Source organism: Chlorocebus sabaeus, chromosome 24 (genome assembly GCF_047675955.1).
Source record: "Chlorocebus sabaeus isolate Y175 chromosome 24, mChlSab1.0.hap1, whole genome shotgun sequence".
NCBI lineage: Eukaryota > Metazoa > Chordata > Mammalia > Primates > Cercopithecidae > Chlorocebus > Chlorocebus sabaeus.
In genome coordinates this window covers 66,624,195-66,650,216 of record NC_132927.1, presented here as the reverse complement: position 1 = coordinate 66,650,216, position 26,022 = coordinate 66,624,195, and the positions used below count along the sequence as shown (strand labels likewise).

The 26,022-nt window shown below is 43.4% G+C and overlaps 1 protein-coding gene across 1 annotated transcript in view; it reads left to right on the top strand.

Annotated features, from left to right (window-relative positions):
* Positions 1-19,489: 19,489 nt before the first annotated feature.
* NRDE2 (NRDE-2, necessary for RNA interference, domain containing) overlaps positions 19,490-26,022 on the top strand; it is a 52,840-nt gene continuing 46,307 nt past the window's right edge. Inside the window, exon 1 of the mRNA XM_037984382.2 lies at positions 19,490-19,649. Within this exon, the coding sequence (XP_037840310.2) occupies positions 19,586-19,649 (64 nt within the window). The 5' untranslated portion in view covers positions 19,490-19,585. The remainder of the gene's footprint in view (positions 19,650-26,022) is intronic.

The window sequence follows — 26,022 nt, the reverse complement described above, 5'->3', positions numbered from 1 at the left end:
TGACCGAGAATGGGATAAGGGCGGATATATAACAATCTACCTGGTTCATTAAACTCATGCAAGTAGGCCGGGCACAGTGGCTCACGCCTGTAATCCCAGCACTTTGGAAGGCCAAGGTGGGTGGATCACCTGAGGTCAGGAGTTCAAGACCAGCCTGGGCAACATGGCAAAACCCCGTCTCTACTAAAAATACAAAAATTAGCCGGGCTTGGTGGCAGGTGCCTGTAATCCTAGCTACTTGGGAGGGTGAGGCAGGAGAATCGCTTGAACCTGGGAGGCAGAGGTTGCAGTGAGCCGAGATCGTGCCATTGCACTCCAGCCTGGGCAACAAGAGCGTGACTCCCTCTCAAAAAAATAAAATAAAATAAAATAAAATAAACTCACACAAGTTGGAGATTTATCCTGGTTTCTAGGAATACTACTACTCTCATTGTGTCTACCCATTGGCTATCAGAACCTTAGGCTGGACCTCAGTAGATTGATTTCTTTTCTAACCACCCAATTCTGCACATAATCATAATTCTACCCTAAGTCATCTTTGATTTCTGGACCTAATAAAATGTTTCCCCTTCAAAAAAAAAAAAAAATTGCCAGGTGTGGTGGCTCACACCTGTAATCCCAGCACTTTGGGAGGCTGAGGTGGGTGGATCACCTGGCTGAGGTCAGGAGTTCAAGATCAGTTTGGCCAACATGGTGAAACCCCATCTCTACTAAAAATACAAAAATTAGCTGGGTGTGGTGGTGGGCACCTGTAATCCCAGCTACTCGGGAGGCTGAGGCAGGAGAATTGCTTGAACCTGAGAGGCAAAGGTTGCAGTGAGCTGAGATCACGCCACTGCACTCCAGCCTGGGCAACAAGAGTGAAGCTCCGTCTCAAAAAATAAAAAAGAAAAGAAAAAGAAAAAAGACAAGTGGGTTTCACTATGTTGCCCAGGCTGATCTTGAACCCCTGGGCTCAAGCTATTTTCCCACCTTTGCCTCCCTAAATGCTGGGATTATAGGCATGAGGCAACGCACCTGTCCTGAAACACTTCCCTTTCAAATGGCACATTTTTTTCCTTTTGTTTTTCATCGGCACATTTTAAATAACTGTAGATCTAGGACCACCAGGCAGAGTGGGCTGAACATACTGGAAGAAACCTTCACTCCAGGGACTACTTGGAATCCCTGTGGCTGTGTGTTTACCATAGTCAGGCCAGCCGGGCTTGCAGGTGCTGAATTTGGACTCCCACTGAGCCCATTTGCGGCTTCTGTCGCCTTGCCAACGGCTCCTCCTCGCTCCCCACTGCTCTAGAAGTGCTTCTGGAAGCAGCCCAGTGAGGCCTCCTCTAACCTGTCTTTGCCTCAGCCTCACCTCCCTGTGAGTTTTACAGCAGGGACCATGTTCCAGTGGCATGCCCCTCCTGGCAATGACACAGGGTTTCCAGGAGATTAAAACCTCCCCCGGGAGCATGTCATCTTACTGTTATATGCTCTCAATCCCTAGAGCACAGGACAGTGCTAGGAATCTTGTCAGGGCTTTATCAAATATTGGAAAAGAAATCAAATGCGTGGACACATTGAAGGCTTGGTGCATAGCATAGCAATCACTGATGGCACTTCTAAAGGTTTGTAGGATGATATGACACAATGTCAGTCCTTTCAACATCTCAGCTTCCTCTTGCTAATACGCTGGATGCTGGAGATTCCTGCTTTTGAGCTCTGTGGATAAGGATGGCTTGCTATGACTTGTACAGTGACTCAAAGGCAGAAGACCAGGATTTCCCATGCATTCTGGTTGGGAAAGGTTCACTTCTGGAAGGTGAGTCACAAGCTCACAAGCATGGAAACCAATGTCTCTGGCTGGCACATTAGATTCTAATGTAGTCTTTTGTCTTTATTACTTGATCCCATTTAAAAGAAAATCTCCCCAGCACTGTTTATCTGATTTCTCAGAGTATCATGCTGTGATGCATCAAGTTTTACAGTAATTGAAAAAGTAATGACTAACACCCAAGGCGGTAAATAAATCACCAAGTGCATTAATTCAAAACACTGAACGTCCACTACAGCACGATGTAAAATAACATGACCCGACAGCATAAAAACAGGAAAGTGGGAATTAATTTTAATGTTTAATACACTTTGGCTGATAAAAAAAGATATTAAATGTTAACGAAATTTAACATATACGCTGGCATTTATTAAACCACTGATCTGTGAGCAAAATAAGTGACATGTATTTTTTTATTTTTTTTTTTTGAGACAGGGTCTCTCTGTGTCGCCCAGGCTGGAGAGCAGTGGTGGACTTGGCTCACTGCAAGCTCCGCCTCCCGGGTTCACACCATCCTCCTGCCTCAGCCTCCTGAGTAGCTGGGACTATCAGTGCCCACCACCACACCCGGCTAATTTTTGTATTTTTAGTAGAGATGAGGGTTCACTACGTTGGTCAGGCTGGTCTCGAACTCCTGACCTCTTGATCCACCCGCCTTGGCCTCCCAAATTGCTGGGATTACAGGCGTGAACCACCACGCCCGGCCAAGTGACATGTACTTTTAAAGGATTAAAGATTCCCTGGTGATAATTAGCTTGAAGGTCAAGGAGGAAACCATTATCAGCATATTCTGCAGAATCCCCTGTAGATTATACAGCCCATATGCTGAAGGAATGTGAAAAGTTGCAGTCAGCTGCTTGATACTCTTGAGAGATGTTGAAAGACTTTATGCTCTTACTAGTTCTGATGAATCTGTTAGCGAAACATTTGAGGATAGTGAAAAGTAAGGGGGCGAATTTCCATCCTCGATGCCACCTTTCAGTCTAACACGGAAAGATCTGTCTTCTGCTTAAGCCAATCAAGCTGCATTGTGGAGGTTCTGTCCATGACATAAGCATCTCTAATGAGGCAGGATGGAGAACTGCACTAGGAATGTTGCTTCATCTAAATGACTGTCACCACCATGCAACATTTCATTGCTGAGGTCTTTGAATTTAAGGGCCCTGACTTGAATTTTGATGCTTTAAATACAAAAACGCCTTCAAAATAAGAAGCAAATAGGGATGATTTTTCACTAAGGGAAAGCGATGTCATGCCTGGGACGGAATTAGTCGGTAAACCAATCAGGTACAATACCAATATGTGCTGATGTGATTTTTTGTCCCTAGTTATAAAACTGGATTTATCTGCAGAATTCCATTTGGCTGGAATACACAAAACCCCTCTGTCCTTAGACCTAACTCATGATAGTGGTTGTTTTGGGGGAGACAGTGGATGCAAGTACATTCGGGTTTGGGGAGGGGTACCAAGGGACTTCGATTTTATCTGTAATATTTTATGTATTTTATTTAAATTGGAGTTTTTCAGTCTCAGCACTACTGACATTTGAGGCCAGGTAATTCATTGTGGTAGGGGCAGTCCTGGGCATTATAGGATGTTCAGCAGCATCCCTGGCCTCTCCCCTCTAGATGCCAATAGCACCCCAAATTGTGACAACCCAAAGTATCTCCAGCCTTTGCCAAAAGTCCCCTGGGAAATAAAATTGCTTCCCCCACACCGCCCCCACGCCCCATACCATCATGTTGAGAGCCATTGATTTAAATAAAAAGCAAATAAGCACAAATAGAACAAGTGAAGAAAATCTCAGCATATGCTAAATTGGGGGTGGGAGAGAGCACTCAATCATTTGTTTTATTATTATTATTATCATTATTTATTAATTCATTTTTCGAAAGAGAGTCTTACTCTGTCACCCAGTCTGGAGTGCAGTGGTGTGATCTTGGCTCACTGCAACCTCAAACCTCCCAGGCTCAATCCTCCCGAGTAGCTGAGACCACAGGGTTGCACCACCACGCGTGGGTAATTTTTGTATTTTTTATGGAGACAGAGTTTCACCACATTGCCCAAATTGGTCTCGAACTCCTGGGCTCAAGTGATCTGCCCACCTTGGCCTCCCAAAGTGCTGGGATTATAGGCATGATCCACTGCATCTGGCCTGTTTTTTTATTTTGTATTTTTAAATTCTTCCCAAAAACTCAAAAGGAAAATGTATCTTTAAAAGACCCAAATCTGGGCTTGGCACGGTGGCTCATGCCTGTAATCCCTGCATTTTGGGAGGCCCAAGGAGGGCAGATCACGGGGTCAGAAGATCAAGACCATCTTGGCCAATATGATGAAACCCTGTCTCTACTAAAATACAAAAAAAAAAAAAAAAAAATTATGCAGGCACGGTGGCACGTGCCTGTAGTCCCAGCTACTTGGGAGGCTGAGGCAGGGGAATTGCTTGAACCCGGGAGGCAGCGGTTGCAGTGAGCTGAGATGCGCCACTGCACTCCAGCCCAGTGACAGAACGAGACTCTGTCTCAAAAACAAAACAAAACACAAAAACAAACAAACACAAAACAAATCCTTTAGCCTACCAGTAATCTAAAGTGGTAAGTTGCCAACTGTTCCACGTCTGGCTGGTCACATGCAGAACTAAACCCTGGGGGTGCTGCTCTTTCATCTGCCTCTTCGCACACATATTTCACAGAGATGTTCATAATTCATTCTTTTAAACACACTGTTGTCCTAAAAGTTAACTCAAAAAGAACAGTCTCACTCCTGATCACTGTATGCTGGCCTGGTTTATTGATCATCCCGATTCCTAGCCATCTGCAACACACCCTCCTTCATATTCTACCCTGTCTAATCCATTCCTTATACTGTTGCAGACTGGTTTTTCTGACACAAGTATTTGATATTTCCTTACTTAAAACTTTTCAAAATAAGGTGTATGCATTATGAAATATTGCAACACAATTCCTTTTTTTTTTTTTTTTGAGACGGAGTCTCGATCTGTTGCCCAGGCTGATCTTGGCTCACTACCACCTCCACCTCCTGGGCTCAAGTGATTCTCCTGCTTCAGCCTCACTAGTAGCTGGGATTACAGATGTGCCACCATGCCTGGCTAATTTTTGTATTTTTAGTAGAGACAGGGTTTCACCATGTTGGCCAGGCTGGTCCAAACTCCTGATCTCAAGGGATCCACCCACCTCAGCTTCCCAAAGTGATGGGATTACAGGCATGAGCCACTGAGCCCAGTCGACAGTGCCATTCTTATGTGAGGCACCCAGAGTAAGCACAGACTTCACAGATTCAAGGGCATAGTTCCCAACTAGACCACCCTGACTTCAGATGCCAGCTACAAGTTCCACAGGTCCCCAGGCCACCCACTCTTTCTTTTTTTCTTCTGTCTTTCTTTCTTTTCTTTTTTATTTTTTGAGACAGAGTTTCACTCTTGTTACCCAGGCTGGAGTGTAATGGCACAATCTTGGCTCACTGCAACCTCTGCCTCCCGAGTTCAAGCGATTCTCCTGCCTCAGCCTCCCGAGTAGCTGGGATTACAGGCATGTGCCACCACACCTGACTAATTTTGTATTTTTAGTAGAGACCGGGTTTCTCCATGTTGGTCAGGCTGGTCTCGAACTCCTGACCTCAGGTGGTCCTTCCACCTTGGCCTCCCAAAGTGCTGGGATTGCAGGCATGAGCCACCGCGCCCAGTCTCTCCTTTCTTCCTTCCTTCCTTCTTTCTTTCTTTTTCTTTCTTTCTTTCTTTCTTTCTTTCTTTCTTTCTTTCTTTCTTTCTTTCTTTCCTTCTTTCTTTCTTTCTTTCTCTTTTCTTTCTCTTTCTTTTCCTTTCTTCCTTCTTTTTTTTCTTTCTTTCTTTCTCTCTCTCTCTCTCTTCTTTTTTTTTTTTTTTTTTTTTTTTTTTGAGACGGAGTCTCGATCTGTCACCCAGGCTGGAGTGCAGTGGCCAGATCTCAGCTCACTGCAAGCTCCGCCTCCCGGGTTTACGCCATTCTCCTGCCTCAGCCTCCTGAGTAGCTGGGACTACAGGCGCCCGCCACCTCACCCGGCTAGTTTTTTGTATCTTTTTAGTAGAGACAGGGTTTCACCGTGTTAGCCAGGATGGTCTCGATCTCCTGACCTCGTGATCCGCCCGTCTCGGCCTCCCAAAGTGCTGGGATTACAGGCTTGAGCCACCGCGCCCGGCCTCTCTCTCTCTTTTCTTTTCTTTCTTTCTTTTTTTTTTTTTTGGTGGGGTCTTGCTCTGTCACCGAGGCTGGTGTGCACTGGCACAATCTCAGCTCACTGCAGCCTTGACCTCCTGGGCTCTTCCTGATCCTCACCTCACCCTCCCAAGTAGCTGGGACTACAGGCATGTGCCATGACACGTGGCTAATTTTTGGTATTTTTTGTAGAGATGGGGTTTCACCATGTTTCTCAGGCTGGTCTTAAACTCTCCTGAGCTCAAGAGATCCTCCCGCCTCAGCCTCCCAAAGTGCTGAGATTACAAGTGTGAGCCAGTGGCACCCAGTGGCTCAAGTGGCAAAAAATTTGGAAGTTTCCATGGCACTCTCGGGTTCAATAATTCTCTAGAATGACTTGTAGAACTCAGGAGAGTGCTATATTTACTATTACAGTTTTATTATAAAGGATACAGGGCCAGGCACAGTGGCTCATGCCTGTAATCCTATCACTTTGGGAGGCCAAGGCCGGTGGATCACTTGGGGCCAGGAGTCGGAGACCAACACGGCGAAACCCCATCTCTACTAAAAATACAGACAATAGCTGGGCATAGTTGTGCATACTTGTAATCCCAGCTACCTGAGGCTGAGGCACAAGAATCCCTTGAGCCTGGGAGGCAGAGGTTGCAGTGAGCAGAGATTGTGCCACTGCACTCCATCCTGGGCAATAGAGCGAGACTGCCTAAAAAAAAAAAAAAAAAAAAAAAAGGATACCAATCAGGACCAGCCAAATGACAGTTCTGAGAGGGTCCTGAATATGGAATTTCTGTGCCCTCTGAGAATCAGGATGCATGCTGTTGTGTTTACCGACCAGGAAGCTTGCTCAGCCTGTGTCTAGAGTTTTATTGGGGTTTCATGACATAGGAATGACTGAATTACTGGCGCGCTATTCAATATGATCAAATTCAGTCTCTAGCTACCTTTACTCCCTAGAGGTCGGGCTGGCTAGAAACCCCTCCTCTCTAATCACAGAGTTGGTCTTTCTAGGCATCCTCCATCTGAGTTATCTTGTTAGCATAAACTCAGGTGTAGTCCGGGGCCACCATGAATAACAAAGACACTCCTATCCTATCACCGGGGAAACTCCAAAGATTTAGATTTTAACACCTGGGAAGAACCATTATTATTATTATTATTATTATTATTTTGAGACAGAATCTTGCTCTGTCACCTAGGCTGGAGTGCAGTGGCATGATCTCAGCTCACTGTAACCTCCGCCTCCCAGGTTCAAGCCATTCTCTTCCCTCAGCCTCCTGAGTGGCTGGGACTACAGGCGTGCACTACCACGCCCGGCTAATTTTTTGTATTTTTAGCAGAGGCGGGGTTTCACCATGTTAGCCAGGATGGTCTTGATCTCCTGACCTCGTGATTCCCCCGCCTCGGCCTCCCAAAGTGCTGGGATTACAGGCGTGAGCCACCGTGCCCAGCCGAACTAGGGACAAATTATTAAACCACCTATGACGTCAGAGTTCTTCATGTCCGGATCCCAGACAGTCTTCGCAGGCCCCCAGCCTCTCCCATCACGTTGTGGCCAGAGAACCCTTGAGGATCTTTGAACACACCTTGCTGTTTTATAACCTGGGACTTCTGCGCATGCTGCTTTCTCGGCCTATGTTTGTTTTCTCCTTCATCTGTCCCAGGGACTACTTCTCATTTGTAAGACCCAGGTAAGTAGCTCCACTTCCTTGGATTCATCCAAAGGGGCAGAGTTAATCTCCACCTCCGCGGTGCCGGTAGTAATCCTTTGTTCATTTATAGATCATCTTTGCACTTAACTCTTCAGGCAGACTTGTTTGTTGAGATATCCGTATGTACCTTTGGCACATAGCGTATGGCCTTTGCTGAATATGCTTTGAGTAGAACCTTGCCTTTATTATCTGAAGTTGTATTTGTCTGTTTGTTGTTTTTTTTTTTTAGATGGAGTTTCACTCTTCTTTCCCAGGGTGGAGTGCAATGGCGCAATCTCAGCTCGCTGCAACTTCTGCCTTCCAGGTTCAAGCAATTCTCCTGCCTCAGCCTCCTGAGTAGCTGGGATTACAAGCGCCCACCACCACACCTGGCTAATTTTTGTATTTTCAGTAGAGATGGGATTTCACCAGGTCGGTCAGGCTGGTCTCGAACTCCTGACCTCAGGTGATCCTCCCACCTCGGCCTCCCAAAGTGCTGGGATTATAGGCGTGAGCCACCGCACCCAGCCATATTTGTCTTTTTAGAAAGTGTCATTGTGCCCCTCTTGATTGCTTTTTTCACACCTCATTCCTCATGCTCCAGTGAAATGGCTGTCATCACCAATGTCTGTCTTGGCTGCTGGTGGACAAGCTACAACTTAAAATCCTATGGTTGGCAGGGCACAGTAGCTCACACCTGTAATGCCAGCACTTTGAGAGGCAGAGGTGGGTGGATTGCTTGAGGTCAGGAGTTTGAGACCAGCCTGGCCAACATGGTGAAACCTCCTCTCTACTAAAAATACAGAAATTAGCTGGGCATGGTGGTGGGTTTCTGTAATCCCAGCTATTTGGGAGACTGAGGGAGGAGTATCACTTAAACCCGGAAAGCGGAGGTGGCAGTGAGCTGAGATCATGCCACTGCACTCCAGCCTGGGTGACAGAGCAAGACTCCATCTCAAAAAATAAAATAAAATAAAATCCTATGGTTGACAATCCTGACCAGCCAGTTCACAGTTTGGAGAACTCATAGATAACATTGATGAGATGACATAAGAGGTGAGGTTTGCTAAATACCTAGCTACAGGGAGTCATTAAGTATATTGTAATTCCATCCATTGAATGAAATATTATGCATCCTTTCAATGTCATTCCTCATTGAAAGGAATGGCAAAAACCACACGAAGGAACGGCAAAAACCGCACTTACTTTTGCACCAATCTAATAATATATGTTTATGAGGTTTGTAATAAAACAGAAATGCTTTTGTATAACATTAAAAGAAAGAGCAATCACAACTATGATGAAAAAAAATATCCATAATCTAAGATACAGGAAAAACGTAAAAGAAAGAAAGACCTGTAATCCCAGCTACTCAGGAGGCTGAAGCAGGAGGATTGCTTGAACCCATGGATTTGAGGCTGCGATGCACTATGATCGTACCATGGCACTCCAGCTTGGGCAACAGAGCAAGACTCCATCTCTAAGAAAACAAAACAAAGCCTGGGCAAGAAAATGAGACCCCATCTCTACAAAAAATTTAAAAATTACCTGATATGATGATGTGCGCCTGTGGTCCCAGCTACACAGGAGGCTGAGGCAGGAAGATTCCTTGAGCCTAGGAGGCTGAGGCTGCAGTGAGCTGTGATCTCACCATTGCTTTCCAGCCTGGGAGACAGAGGGAGACCTGTCTGAATAATTAAAAAAGTAAAATGAAATAAAATATAAAACAAAACAAACTCCAAAATAATATTTGTCTTTGGGTAATGGAAACATGGGTGATCATTCCCATCTTTTTTATACTTTTCTGTATTGAAAACTTTTCTTGCATCATGCTTAAAATGGTAGGAGAGAATAGTTCCTCTCTGTATTCCTAAATAAATAGGCAAAAGGTGAAAACAAATTTAATATGGATACTTTCCCTTGTAACTGGAAATTTACAGGTGAAAAAATTCACACTTTCACTCTTTTTGGCAATGAGAGGAGGCAATGAAAAGAGGTGCAGATGTTAATACAAGGGGGAAGATAGGAACCAGCCAACACCTCTGACCACACTTTAAAAATGGGCACCCACAAGCCAGGAGAATTGCCAGAGAGACAAACATCACAAAGATTAAGGAAATTTTAAATGGAGACTGGGACCAAACCAGTTCTTAAAATGTCATTTTTCTAGTCAAAGAAAGGCAGTCTGAACAGTGGGGATTTAACTATTTGCCTATTTGTAAATTAGTTTTTAAAAAAGAGGTTTGTGTTGTTTCATTGATCTCTTTCACTATCAACATAACATAAAACCTATCACTTTCTGGAAGAGCTATAATCACAACGAAAGCTGAAAATTGTTTCAGAGCATCTTGGGAAGAAGTGCTAGTTTAAGAGTGAGCTACCCAAGAAGATTGATTTAATCTTTTAAAACTCTGGTTAGGGCCAGGCGCGGTGGCTCATGCCTATAATCCCAGCACTTTGGGAGGCCGAGGTGGGCAGATCACCTGAGGTCGGGAGTTTGAGACCAGCCTACCTACATGGAGAAACCCCATCTCTACTAAAAATACAAAATTAGCCAGGATTGGTGGTGCATGCCTGTAATCCCAGCTACTTGGGAAGGCTGAGGCAGGAGAATCGCTTGAACCTGGGAGGTGGAGGTTGCGGTGAGCTGAGGTTGTGCCATTGCACTCCAGCCTAGGCAAAAAGAGCAAAACTGTGTCTCAAAAAAATAAAATAAAATAAAATAAAAATAAATAAATAAAACTCTGGTTAAGGTCATTCTTATCCAAGGCTCTTAAAAATGTACCCCAGCCTCCATTTAGGACAGTAAACCCAAGCAGGGTTCTCTTAATGATTATTCTAGACTACAGTATAGTTATTAAGTGTTATTGGTGTCCCTCTTCTCTATTTTCTGCATAACTTTACATATTTTAGCAGGTTCTGGAGTGCGTGAATTGTGAGTTAGGCATAAATAGGCTGGTTAACTATGACTGAAGATCTGTTACTTGGGATTGTGTCCACATATTGAGACATTTCCAACCTGAGACCCCCATCACCCCAAAACAAAACAAAATAAAATAAAACAGAAAAAAGATCACACCAGTGAAGCGGCTCAGGCTGTTTGATTTCCTTGCTGATATTTCTGATTTCCAAAGGGCACATTTTCTTTCGTTTGACTTTATAGGAACTACCAGAAAATTCCTTAAGATTGATGGAGTTGATAGATCCGTTTCTCTGGTTTTCTTGATCGGTGAGTGAGCATTCTCTCCCTCTTCAGATGAATGGAGTTTGTTTATACATGTTCTGAGTAGACCATTTTAAAAGTGTCATTTGTCATTCAAACTATTAACAATTGGAGTATCCTCAGGTTCTGAGATTGTGACTTTGAGTGTGGAAATGGTATCATTTATTCATTCACTCGTTCATTCTGTATCATTTAGGACTCTTGGTAGCAAGTGACAGAATTTGTTTACTGAAATGTGAAATGTATTATAAGGATATTGGGCTGTTTCCTAGAACCCAAGCCTAGGAGGCTGAGCTCCAGGGAGAATTAGAATTTGAGTTCCAAAACCCCGGGCCCGTCCTGTCCAGCTCACTCCTGGTTTTATCTTCTCTCCACAGGCAGTTTACTCTGCGTCTCTACTCCTGGACTATTATATCTTGCAGTCTACACACAAAGAGAGATAACTTTTTCCTTTTCAGTTCTGGTTTCAAAATTCATGGAAAAGAACTTTGCTTGGCCTGGCTTGGGTCAGAGCTGGGTTGAGCACCTATCAACTAAGGACATGACTGAGCTAGGTCACGCACTTATCCTAACCCGTCAGATGGGGCTGGGACAGCCAGACCACATTGTACTGACAAGACTTCTTGTGGATTCAGAAAGGAGCCTGCCAACTAAACTAAACTAAACAAAACATGTTCACTACCTATTCCTTTTTCTTTTTTTAGTTTTATTTAAAAAATGATAGAGAGGGGTTTCACTATATTGCCCAGGCTGGTCTCGAACTTCTTGGCTCAAGCAATCCAACTGCCTCAGCCTCCCAAAGTGCTAGGATTATAGGCATGAGACACCATGGCTGGCCCCCTATTCCTTTTCTATAATATCCTTTTCCAAAAGTGAGTGGGAATTATATAAGCAGTATTTTGCCAACAAACAAGTACTGACTACCTACCTATTTTGTATCTAGCTGCCTCTTGCCAATCCTTTTGCTCATATCATGTCTTCTGGAATGACCTAAAGGCTGTGTTCTATAGTTTTTAGCTCTCACTCATACCCACCTCTTTTCCGTTCCTTTTTTTTTTTACCTTTTCTTTTTTTTTGAGACAGGGTCTCGCTTTGTTGTCCAGGCTGGAGTGCAGTGGTGCGATCATGGCTCACTGCAGCCTTGATCTCCTGGGCTCAAGCAATCCTCCTGCCTCAGCCTCCCGAGTAGCTGGGACCACAGGTATACACCACCATGCCTGGTTAATTTTTAAATTTTTCTGTAGAAACGGTATCTCACTTTGTTGCCCAGGCTGGTCTCAAACACCTTATCCTCCCACCTTGGCCTCCCAAAGTGTTGGCATTACAGGCATGAGCCACTGCACCCAGCCTCTTGTTTGTTTTTTTTTTCTGGACAGACTAGCTGCCTGCTTTACTTAGATCAAAACTCTTATCCAACTCCTCTGCAACTAAAACAAAGCCTCTTTTCACATTTCTCTCCTGCACAGTTTTTGTTTGTTTGTTTGTTTTTTCCTTTTCCTTTCTGCCAACTTCAGGGAAAAGATTCACTCACATCAAGGTCCAGAGGCGATCAAGATCCGTGACAAATACAAGTTAATGAGAATACTCCAGAGAATGAGACAGACGCAAAACAGCTACTTGACAGTCGAGAGTGGGTTATCTCTGCCACAAAGAAGAGAGATACTTAAAAGTGGTTGAGCAGTTCAGTCCCTTCCTTTAGTCAAGCTACGTACAAAGCAAAATCATTATCTGAAAACATCTTTGTTTATTCTGAGAAATCCCTGCCAAATGCACTGGAAATACCCAAAGCCTGTAGATTGAAATAGTAATGATAATAATAATAAAGTGTGTTGTTTTTATTCTTTCTGGGATTGTTTTTCAATGCAGAGAAGACTACTCAAAAGTTTACTTTTAGTTGACTCTAATAATAAAAAGTTTGCATAGGTCTAGAAAATTATGGCAGTGGATCAGCTCAGCCCACTGCCAATTGATATGACCTATGTGTTAAGAATGATTTTTACATATGTAGGTGTTGAAAAGATAGGCAAATAACATTTTACGACATGTAAAAATTGTATAAAATTCAAATTTCAGTGTGGTTGCGACCATATGTCTTTTTTTTTTTTTTTTTTTAGGTGGAGTCATGCTCTGTTGCCCAGGCTGGAGTGCAGTGGCACAATCTTGGCTCACTGCAACCTCTGCCTCCCAAGTTCAAGCAATTCTCCTGCCTCAGCCTCCTGAGTAGCTGGGACTACAGGCCTCCACCACCACTCCAGGCTAATTTTTGTATTTTTAGTAGCGATGGGGTTTCACCATGTTGGCCAGGCTGGTCTCAAACTCCTGACCTCAAGTGATCCCCCCGCCTCAGCCTCCTAAAGTGCTGGGATTACAGGTGTGAGCCACTGTGCCCAGCCAATACCATATGTTTTATGTGACTCTTTACAGAAAAAATTTGCAGACACAGTGTTTAAAAGATTGGCATCCAACGTATTAAAAAACAAATTCAAAACCCTTGTTTGTTCTTAAGCTTTTAAGAACTCAGGGCCGGGCGCGGTGGCTCAAGCCTGTAATCCCAGCACTTTGGGAGGCCGAGATGGGTGGATTACGAGGTCAGGAGATCGAGACCATCCTGGCTAATACGGCGAAACCCCGTCTCTACTAAAAATACAAAAAACTAGCCCGGTGAGTTGGCGGGTGCCTGTAATCCCAGCTACTCGGGAGGCTGAGGCAGGAGAATGGCGTAAACCCGGGAGGCGGAGCTTGCAGTGAGCTGAGATCCGGCCACTGCACTCCAGCCTGGGCGACAGATCGAGACTCTGTCTCAAAAAAAAAAAAAAAAAAAAAAAAGAACTCAGTCAGTTACACACTTGTGATACCCCCACCATAAACAAGATTCAGAATATTTCCATCAAGCCCGAAACATTCTCCACACCCCTCTGTGGAATATCCCTCTCTTCGTTCCCAGAGCGAGGCAAACACTGATCCACTCTCTCGTCACTATATATTAATTTGTATTTTCTAGGATTTTGTATAAATAGAATCATACAGTAAACACTCTTTGGGTCCGGCTTTTTATACCCAGCATACCAATTTTGAGATTCATTCATGTTATATGTATCAGCAGTTTGTTCCTATTATTATTTTTTTATAGGCAGGGTCTCACTTTGTAACCTAGGCTGGATTGCAGTGGTACCACTGTGGCTTACTGCAGCCTCGGTCTCCTGGCTTAAGCATGTCTTGAGCCTCTTCCACCTCAGCCACTCAAGTAGCTGGGTCTACAGGCGAGTAGCTGGGACTATAGACATGCACCATCATGTTCAGCTATTTTTTTTTCTTTTTTTTCTTTTTTTGGTAGAGAAGGAGTCTCCCAATGTTGCCCAGGCTGGTCTTGAACTCCTGGGCTCAAGGGATCCTCCTGCCTTGGCCTCCCAAAGTGCTGGGATTACAGGCGTGAGCCATGGCACCTGACCCTGTTATACTTTTTTTAAAAACAAACTTTTAAAATATTAGTTTAAAAAGTCTATATTAGGGAACATTTAAATATACTTAATAAAAAACAGACAAAATAGTGTATGAATTCTCATGTACACATTAATTCAGCTTCAATAATTATCAACCCACGCCAATCTTGTTTCCTACATACTGCCACCCATGAACTCCCTCCTAGTATTAATTTGAAGTTTACGTGTTATAACCATTTCACTTGTAAGTATGTCAGTATGTACTTCTAAAAGACAGACACCCTTTAAAAAATATATATGCACCACAATGCCATTATCATGCCTTTAGGATTTTAACAATAATTCCTTAATGTTATCAAATATCGAGACAGTGTCCAAATTTTCAACTATTTCATAAATGTCACCATTTTACTTATGTGGTTTGTTTGAATCAGAATCTAGATTAGATCTGTACAATACTATGCAGGGTCAGTGTGTCTCTCAAGTCTCTGAACGTATAAGGCCCCTTAGTCTGTTTGTTCTGGTATAACAAAATACCTGAGACCAGGAAATTTATAAATTACAGAGATTTATTTCTCACAGTTCTGGAAGCTGGGAAGTCCAAGATGAAGGTGCAGGCAGGTTTGGCGTCTGGTGATGGGTGCTCTGAGCTTTTAAGATGTCACCTTGTTGCCATGTCCTCACATAGAAGAAGGTGGAAGGGCAAAAAAGGAACAACACTAGCTACCTCCAGCTCTTTTATAAGGTTGCTAATCTCATTTATAAGAGTTCTGTCCTCATGACTTAATCACTTCCTAAGGGTTCCAGTTTTATTTATTTATTTATTTATTTAGAACCGAGTCTCACTCTGTTGCCCAGGATGGAGTGCAGTGGCAAGATCTTGGTTCACTGCAACCTCCACCTCCCTGGTTCAAAGGATTCTCCTGCCTCCGCCCCCTGGGTCCCACTTCTTAATACCATCACATTGGTGATTAGGTTTCACCATGAATTTTGGAGGGGACAAATCTTCAAACCATAGCATCCCCCTTTGGCTCCCTTGCATTATTTTTTTCCCTTGTATTTTATTTGTTGAAGAAACCTGGAAGATTGATCAACACAGTTTCCCACTATCAGTGTTTTGTTGATTGTATCCCCTGGTGGTGTTCAACCTGTTCCTCTGTCCTGTTCATCTCCTGAAAAGTTGTTCGATATAAATGAATAAATGTTTTAATTGAAGAGTAATATTCTTGAATATTCAAGTTTAGCTTACAAATGTCATTTCATTTATAAGTCTAATAAGTTTTAGCAATAATTTTTAAGGGATCTTGAGTAATGTATGTTTCAATTTATAAAGGTAGTTAATTAAACACTGTCCAATATATTATATGACTCTTTGGGGTTGGCCTGTGGACCCACTACCTTTTTCTATAGATAAAGTTAATTGGAACACAGCCATGCCCATTCACTTACATAGTTTTTGTCTATGACTGCTTTCCAATACAATGGCAGAATTGAGTAGTTGTGACAGGTAACTTCAGGTTCATAAACCCTAAAATATTTACCACTTGGCCCTTTAAGAGAAAGTTTGCTGACCTCTGCTCAGCATTTATACATTTCATATAAATTTACAAATTTAATACAACTTATTTCCTTTTCAGGTACTTCAGTTATCCAGCAATATGTTAATCTTCTTCAAGTATTAATTATTTTTTGACTATTATAAAAGTTTAACAAAAAGTTAAACATGAAAATGCATGACCGGCTGGGTGCAGTGGCTTATGACTGTAATCCCAGCACTTTGGGATGCCAAGGCAGGCAGATCCCTGAGGTCAGGAGTTCAAGTCCAGCCTGGCCAACATGGTGAAACCCAGTCTCTACAAAAATACAAAAATTAGCCGGGCGTGGTGGCGGGCGCCTGTAATCCCAGCTACTGGGAGGCTGAGGCACAAGAATCGCTTGAACCCGGGAGGCAGAGGTTGCAGTGAACCGAGGTTGCACCACTGCACTCCGGCCTGGACAACAGAGTGAAACTCTGTCTCAAAAAAAAAAAAAAAAAAAAGAAGAAGAAAAAAAAAGAAAGAAAGTACGTGACCTGATTCTTACATCACAGTAAAAACAGGCCCTCTAGAGAGGGGACATGGATTTCTCTGTTGAACAGTCAATATTTATACTCATTCTAAGGCTTCTAACTTCTTGTCCGTAAGCTTTTTTCAGCTAGGGAGGGTGAGCTTTGCTCATGGTGTCTATTCCATGAGCTCAGCGCTGCCTCGAAATGGAATCTGCAGCCTCCTTCATGCTCCTGCAATAGGTCCCCATCATTCTTATAAAGCTAATCAATTACATTTACAAATATGGCGAACTTTAGATTCTCTTGGATATCCTGAAACGGCTTAAACCTCATGAAGATTTCAATTTACCGCCGGCCATCGTGGCTCACACCTGTAATCCCAGCACTTTGGGATGCAGAGGCAGATGGTTGAGACTGGAGTGAGCCATGATCGCACCGCTGCATGTCAGCCTGGGTGAGAGAGGAGACCTTGTCTCAAAAGCAAAACGCACACAAAAAGATTTTAACTTAAAATCAGGAGTCTGTATCAGTTACTTGCTTACACTTTCAGTTGTTCTTTTTTTTTTTTTTTTTTTTTTGAGATGGAGTCTTGCTCTGTCACCCAAGCTGGAGTGCAGTGGCTGGATCTCAGCTCACTAAAAGCTCCATCTCCCGGGTTCACGCCATACTCCTGCCTCAGCCTCCCGAGTAGCTGGGACTACAGGCGCCCGCCACCTCGCCCAGCTAGTTTTTTGTATTTCTTAGTAGAGACGGGGTTTCACCGTGTTAGCCAGGATGGTCTCGATCTTCTGACCTAGTGATCCGCCCGTCTCGGCCTCCCAAAGTACTGGGATTACAGGCTTGAGCCACCGCGCCCGGCCTAAGTTGTTCTTGTGAGAAGGGGCCTCCTGAGCAACATTCTCTTATACATTTGTAAGTACACAATTTTTTTTTTTTTTTTGAGACAGAGTCTCACACTGTAGCCCAGGCTGGAGTGCAGTGGCTGGATCTCAGCTCACTGCAAGCTCCGCCTCCCGGGTTCACGCCATTCTCCTGCCTCAGCCTCCCGAGTAGCTGGGACTACAGGCGCCCGCCACCTCGCCCGGCTAGTTTTTTGTATTTCTTAGTAGAGATGGGGTTTCACCGTGTTAGCCAGGATGGTCTCGATCTCCTGACCTCGTGATCCACCCGTCTCGGCCTCCCAAAGTGCTGGGATTACAGGCTTGAGCCACCGCGCCCGGCCTGTAAGTACACAATATACCTAAATACCCAGATTCCTTCGTATTACAGAAACATTATTATGGTTTTAATTTCTTAGAACTTCCATATTAATTCTTACTTTTCTGGGGTGGAAAGATAGGAGGCATCGGGATAGACTATTTCCATCCCAGTTACCTGAAGTGATCTGCTGAGAAAGACAAAAGCTGCCCCAATTAATTGAGGTAACTTACAGTCAAAGATTTTGGCAGAACCTGAGATTTAAAGTTGAAGACATGCAGGAATTACTGCCCCTATTGTCATACTAAGCTCCTTTTTGTAAGTACTCTGCCAGGGACTTCAAAGCTTTAAGGGTGTCTATTTTGGACTCATAGAACCTAATTCTTATGCAGGTCTGCAGCCTTCGTTAGAGTCCATCCATTCCTTGATTAGATGATTACATTTGCATCTCCGGTTTCTAATGTATTTCCTATCTAATACAGATCTTTAACTCCCTGGGATCCTAATAAATATATCTTCATTTACCTACCTATTTTCTCTTGCAAATACTTCAGTATATATCTCTAATATATAAGAACTTTAAAAAGTCATCTCAGGCTGGGTGCGGTGGCTCAGGCACAGGCACCCAACACTTTGGGAGGCTGAGGGGGGCAGATCGCTTGAGCCCAGGAGTTCGAGACCAGCCTGGGCAACATGGTGAAACCCTGCCTCTACCTGAAAAAAAAAAAAAAAAAAAAAAAAAAATTTGCCAGACATGGTGGTGTAGCCTGTGGTCCCAGCCACTTGGGAGGCTGAGGTGAGGGGATTGCTTGAATCAAGGAGTTTGAGGCTGTAATGAACAGAGATCGCACCACTGCACTCCAGCCTGGGCGACAGAGGGAGACCTTGTCTCAAAATAAATACATAAAGGTCACCTCAGTGATATCAGTACCTTAGTAATTCTAACAGAATTCACAAGAATTACTTACGAATTGCTTGTACTCTGCGTACCTTCTTATTTCTCCATCTATCTTAAAAAGGTCTTTTTACAGTTTGTCCAATCAGAATCATAATGAGGTGAGGCCAAAAATACATTGCATTTGCTTGATGTGTCTGTAAGATCTTCGTATCTATTACAATCTCCTGCGCTCTTAAAGCCATTGATATGTGAAGGAAGCACGGTTGTTTTCTATAATTTCCCACATTCTAAATTTGGCTAATTGTTTCTTGGTGGTACAAAGTCTTCTAAGTTGTTCCTTTATTCTCTATATTTCTGGTAGCAGGTGTGATTAGATTTTCGGTGGGGGGAACCAGGGTCAAGAATGCTTCATAGACAAGTATTTTCTAATTATCAAAGACCCTTGAACTTGATGGGACTTTCCATTTTTCCTTGTTGTGGGGTATTTAATATGATAACCTGATTGAAGTTTGGATATCTCACATGACTTTGAGCCGAACTTGCAATCATAATTCACATAATAGCTAACACATATTAAGTGCTTTTCATGGGCCGGACTCAATGCTAGGCCCTTTATAAATATGTTCATTTAATCTTCTCAACATTTTGCAGATAAGGAAACTAATGCTTAGAGCGTTTAAGTTGACCCAGTTAGCAAGGATAGCGTGAATTTAGGGGTCGAATTGGAATCCCGATTTCCTTAGTCCCTTTCAGCCGTGAACAATTCCCTCCCCCGGTTTTCGCAGTTCCGGTTCTCACAGGGTCTCAACCACTAGGAACCCGCAACTTCTCGCCCCGCCCCCTTGGCCCCGCCCTGCCCTGATTTGCCCTGCCTCGCCCTGCCCCGCCGCGCCCCCGTCCCTTGGCCACCCTCCCCTCTGGGCCCCGCCCCTCCCGCTTCAGGGTCAAGCCCCAGCGAGCGCTGCGAAAACCACATTTCCCAGAGTGTACCGCGACGGCCGGGGTCCTCAGACCGACGCTCGCTCGCCGACGCCATCTCTATAGAGAGGAACTGCGGTACGGCCTGTGGTCATGGCGCTGTTCCCGGCCTTTGCGGGGATTAGTGAGGCTCCCGATAGCGGGAGCTCCAGGAAAGGTAAGCACACAAACGAGCCGAAGAAGGCACTTGGGGGGCGTAAGAGGCCGTTTTTCGGGCCCAGGTCTAGCCTTTTGGCTTGGATTTTTGTATCCCAGAGTTCTCCGCGGCGCTGCAAAGCCTTCTGGGAAAGGCTCAAGACCTCTTCCGAGGTCTGGGGCCCAAAGGCCTGTTCTGGGCCGAGGTTGTAGAGTTATGGAGGGGTGGAGAGAGACCAGCAGATGCCCTGGAGCTGGGACTTCTCTACGATGTTGTTAGGTCCTGTTCTTTTTTCGAGCCTCAGTTACTTCGTCTTTAAATTGGGAATAGTGATACTCGACATCTCAAGCAAACCCTTGATGCAAATGCAGAATGTTTTTATTACGTATTCCTTCCTTTCCTGTTATACTTATTTGTGAAGTGCTTATTAGGTTGGTTTTACTTAGCAGCCTAGAGCTAGGGGATTAGTATCCAAAATCTAATCATTTTCTCCCTGGACGGGCACAGCACCCAGTGAAAAGAACTAACTTTTATTCTTGAGGGCCTACTGTATATCAGGTTATGGCTTTACACATTTTACTTAAGTCCCAGACATTTCCAGCAGAGCTGCATTGTTCAAAATTGGGGTACATGGTTCATTTAAGAAGTAATTAATCCTGACCAGGAGCGGTGGCCCACACCTGTAGGTGGAAGGATAGTTTGAGCCCGGGAGTTCATAACCATCATGGTCAACATAGCGAGACTCCTGTCTCTTAAAAAAAAGCCGGGCATGGTGGTACACACCTGTAGTACCAGCTGCTCAAGAGGCCGAGGTGAGAGGATTGCTTGAGCCCAGAAGTTTGAGGCTGCAGTGAGCCATGATCTTGCCGCTGCATCCCGCCCTGGGGGGCGGACCTTGTCTCTTAGAAAAAAAGAAAAAAAAAGTAATTCTAAATTATGTGCCATTTGCGACAGAGCCCAATTGAGTCTTACACGTCTGTTACATCCTCTCATATGGTTCCTACACTTTTTGTAACGTTTCTCCTAATTTTTTTTTTTTCTTTTGAGACAGGGTCTCACTCTGTTGCCCAGGCTGGAGTGCAGTGGTGCTGTCATAACTCACTGCTGCCTCAGACACCTGGGCTCAACTTCCTGCCTCAGCCTCATGAATAGCTGGAACTACAGGTGTGCACCACCAGGCCTGGCTAATTTTTTTTAATATTTAGTAGAGACGAGGTCTCACTGTGTTGTCCAGGCTAGTCTCAAACTCCTGAGCTCAAGCTATCCTCTGCCTTGGTGCTCCCAAAGTGCTAGGATTACAGGCATGAGCCGCTGCGCTCGTCCTGTTTCTTATAATTGTGAGTAATTTCTTGTGTAAAGTTGTAGTCTTCCCTTACTAGACTGTAATCTCTATCAGGTTGTGCAGTGTTTGTCTGTTCATTGGAGCATAGTTAGCCCCAGCACAGGTCCAAAATATAATAGGTGTTAAATAAATATTTTCTAGATGTACAGATAGATAGTAGTTACTTAATAATTATGTGTTGCACGAATGCATGAGTGCACCTAAAAAGTGTATAGTACAAGATAGGATGTTATACATATCGTAGGTTAACTACAGGATTAATTACTTCTTCTTTTTATTTATTTATTTATTTATTTTTTGAGACCAAGTCTTGCTCTGTCGCCCAAGCTGGAGTGTAGTTGTACGATCTTGCCTCACTGCAGCCTCCTCCTCCCGGGTTCAAGTGTTTCTCCTGCCTCAACCTCCCAAGTAGCTGGGACTACAGGCACTCGCCACCATGCCCGGCTAATTTTTGTGTTTTTAGGAGAGACGGGGTTTCACCGTTTTGGCCAGGCTGGTCTCGAACTCCTAACTTTAAAGTGATTTGCCTGCCGCAGCCTCCCAAAGTGCTGGGATTACACTTGTGAGCCCCTGCACCCAGCCCAGGAATAATTACTTCTAATAGAAGGTTCAAAGAAGGCTTTATGTAGGAACTAATTTTTTTTTCTTTTACTTTTTTTTTTTTTTGACGCAGTCTCACTCTGTCACCCAGGGTGGAGTGCAGTGGTACAATCTCAGCTCACTGCAACCTCTGCCTCCCGGCTTCAAGTGATTCTTGTGCCTCAGTCTCCCGAGTAGCTTGGATTACAGGCGTGCGCCACCACACCCGGCTAATTTTTTGTATTTTTAGTAGAAATGGGGTTTCACCATGTTGTCTAGCCTGGTCTGGAACTCCTGAGCTTAGATGATCTGCCCACCTTGGCCTCCCAAAGTGCTGGGATTACAGGTATGAGCCAATGTGCCCGGCCTGCTTCTTTTTTTTTTTTCTTAAGTAGAGACAGGGTCTTGCTATGTTGCCAGGCTGATCTCAGACTGCTGGGCTCAAGTAATCCTCCTGCCTCAGCCTGCCAAAGTTCTGGGATTACAGGCATGAGCCACTGTGCCTAGCCAGGAGCTAAGTTTTGGATGGATCTTCAGGAGAGTAGGATTTGGACAAATAAAGATGGTGGAAGGGTATACCAGGGCCTTCAAGTCCTGCAGAAGAAAAACATGAGAACTGCAAATCATCTAGTTTGTCTGGAGATATAGTGGCATAAAGAGGAGCCTTGGGAAATATGGTTGGGCTGGTGGTGATGAAGTGTAGTGATCTTTAATAACAAAGCTTTATCCTTTTATTTTGAGAGGAGGAAATCGAAGTTTTGCAGAGGAGTCTTACTCTTAGATAATATTTATTTGACATCCTCTGGATATCTACGATCAGGAAAATGTGTGTAAAAGTATGTTTTATAAAGTATTGTCTTTTGAAAAAATGTAAACACAACATTATCTCCTGTAGTGAAAACAAACCATAATTCTTTTCTGGTCATTTTCACTTACCAGTGTTCACATTTCACAAGATGTTTCAAAAATGGGATTTTACAGTTGGATTGTTCAAGTCAATTTCCAAAATAAAGCCAACGTTGCATTTTGTGGATGTATGCCTTAGGTCTCTTTCAATATAGGTCAGTTTTTCCCTCTCCTTCATTCCATGTGGTCGATTTTTTGAGGAAACCGTGTTATTTGTCCTGTAAACGTTTCCCACCAAATCCTCATAGTGTCACTTAACATGCTTCTGTATCGCAGTATTTCATATAAACTGGTATTTAGCTCTAGTCAATTAGTTATTCAGATTTAATCTTTTTGTTGAAAGTACCTCATTGGGGGAGCAGTGCACTTGCTATGGAATCATATCAGGAGGATGCCCTGTCTGACGTTTTCTGTTTTAGTGATGTTAAGATTGACCAGTGGATTCATGTGTTTGCAACCTGTTTCATCCCCTGTGAAGCAGCCCGTGAACCTTACAGCCAATGATTTTTGCAGCCATTTATGATTATTGTTTAGATTCATTATTATTTCATTGAGGTTGCAAAATGGTTATTTTCTAATCGTATCATTCATCCTGTATTTATTAACTTCAGTTATTCTATGAAGAACTCTTGGGATACCCTGAATACAGTTTAGTTAGGAAGGAAATATAGGATAAATACTTTTTTCTTTTTTTCTTTTTCTGAGACAGAGTCTAGCTGTCGCCCAGGCTGGAGTGCAGTGGCGAGATCTGGCTCACTGCAGCCTCCACCTGTGGTTCAAGTGATTCTCCTGCTTCATCTTCCCAAGTGACTGGGACTACAGGCATGTGCCACCACTCCTGGCTAATTTTTGTATTTTTAGTAGAGACAGAGTTTCACCATGTTGGCCAGGCTGGTCTCAAACTCCTGACCTCAAACGATCCACCTGCCTTGGCCTCCCGAAGTGCGTGAGCCACCTCGCCTGGCCTAGGATAATTACTTGATTACTTGATTCATTCCTTTCGTTAGTTTCAGAATAATGAGTTGGGGTCCCAGTAACTTCTAGAGTTGACCAGTGAGGTATGAAGTCTTTTGTTTTCATTATGAAGTCATGAATTTTTAACGTTTATATTTCAATCCATTGCAGGTAGGCCTTTTTTTTTTTTTTTTTTTTTTTTTTTTTTTTTTTTTTTTAAAAAGAGATGAGGTTTCACCCTGTCGCCCAGGTTGGAGTATAGTGGCGCAATCATAGCTCACTGCAATCTCCAATTCCTGGGCTCAAGCAGTCCTCCTGTCTCAACCTCCTGAGTAGCTAGGACTACTAGTGTGCACCACCACACTCAGCTGATTTATTTATGTTTTTAGAGATAGGGTCTTGCTACATTGGTCAGGCTGATCTTGAACTCCTGGCGTCAAGCAGTGCTCCCGCCACAGCCTCCCAGAATGCTGGGATTACAGGCATGAGCCATCATGCCGGGCCTGACCCAATCATCTTTATTTAATAGCTTTCTTGCTTTCTGTCCAAAGAGATGTCCAGGAATCATCACTTCTATTTTCTGTTGTGGCCTGGAGTTGGCCATTTCTCCAGGGAATCCTGGTTTCTTTTAGTGGAAAATGGTATGGATATATGAAAACCACACACTGGGTTGTTAGGGGTATCATCACCACTGTGTTGTCATTACTTCTAGACTTTTTCAGTGGATGGAACCAGGAAGCGAAAAATACATCAGGAATTCATATTAGTATTTCCACTCCAAATGTAAGATTATGAAACTTTTACTTCTTTGATTTAATTTTAAAATTTCTGTATATGTTCAAAATAACAGTGTTAATGTGACTAATACTAAGAGTTTCAGATTTTTTTATGGTTCTATTTGTTTTAAGGACGTAGCCCACAGTGGATATGCGGTCAATTTACTGAGTTTGAAAATCACTTGAAACAATTCCCTGTGTGATTTTACCACCAGTTTGATATATGGTGATATAAATATAAATGTTTTCCATTTTTAGGCATTGTTTTTCTTTTTAATTTGATTTTACTTTATAATGTTATAAAACACTTAGTCTAATGTTAAAATTGTAAACCAAGTATATTCAGAGAAGAAAAGCCTTCCATCTCTGTTTATCCAACCTGTCACTTTCCTTCCCCTGCAGACTAACATTTTCATTATCCCATGGTATCTTCCCATTTTTTTTTCTTCCTTTCTATATCTATAAGCAACTACATTTCCCCTCTCTTTCTTAAATGTGTACCATTCTGCATTTTACCTTGGATCCTGGAGATCGCTCTACACTCTATAGAGATCTTCCTCATTTCTTTTTACTAGTGCACAGAACTCCATCGTGTGGCTGTCACATGCTTTATTCAACTAGTCCCCTATTAAGGACATTTGGACTCTTTCCAGTCTTTTACTGTTATAAATAGAAGCAGTGTACTTTTTGCCTTACACTATAAAAATGTTATAAAAATGTAAAATAGTGTTAGCAAGAAGTGGGTGCAGAGTTTCAATTAAAAAAAATACGTTAAACTCCTGGACAGGAAAGACAGCCAATACCAAAATGAGTGAGAGGGGCGCTGTTCTTCTCTTTCTGGCTGCCATTAAAAGTTAGGCCAAGGGCCGGGCACAGTGGCTTACACCTGAAATCCCAGCACTTTGGGAGGCCAAGGCGGGCAGATCACTTGAGCTTAGGAGTTTGAGACCAGCCTGGGCTCTAATAACAACAACAAAAACTAGCAGGGTGTGGTGGTGTGTTCCTGTGGTCCCAGCTACTCGGGAGGTTGAGGTGGGAGGATTGCTTGAGCCTGAGAGTTGGAGGTTACAGTGAGCTGAGAGCTCACCACTGCACTCCAGCCTGGGTGACATAGTGAGAGACTCCATCTTAGGAAAAAAACAAAGAGGCCAGGATTTAAGTAGGTATCACATTCAGTAATGTGGGGCTATGTTTAGTAAAATTCATTCTTTCAACCAACAGGAATAGGAGCATCCATTGTGTCAAGAGCAGCAGAGAGGGCCCAGTATCTGACCCCTTCCGTTCTGGAGCTTTTCTTCCTACCCTCAGATTGTTGACTAGGATTGTGTACCCTAAAACATTGTTGCTTGGGAATCAAATATTTGACAGATTTGGAATGGAAGATGGTGTATTAGTTTATTTAATCTTCATATTATATGAAGCATATTATCCGTATTTGGGGAAGAAACTAAACACATTATCTTTTTCCTCCAAACCTTTTTCTTCTTGTGTCCACACATCAGAAAATGGCAGTACCATTCACCCAAACCGAAACTTAGACACACACCCATTCGGTTCTTTAGTCCTTCCAAACAACTCTGAAAGTCCTTAGTTTCTCCGTAGTCTCACTACCACTACCTAACTTTTGTCCCCTGGATTACTACAACAGCCTCCTAAAATAGCGTCCCCACCGCTAGTCCTACCATTGCTCCCTGAGCCACTCGCCACACTGTAGCAAGAATTTAAAAATGTCTTTATTTAAAAACAACACTATGTGACACTGGCTGGTTTAAATGCCGTACAACTGCTAACCTACTGAATTCTCATAACAACTCTATGAAATTAATACTCTTCATTT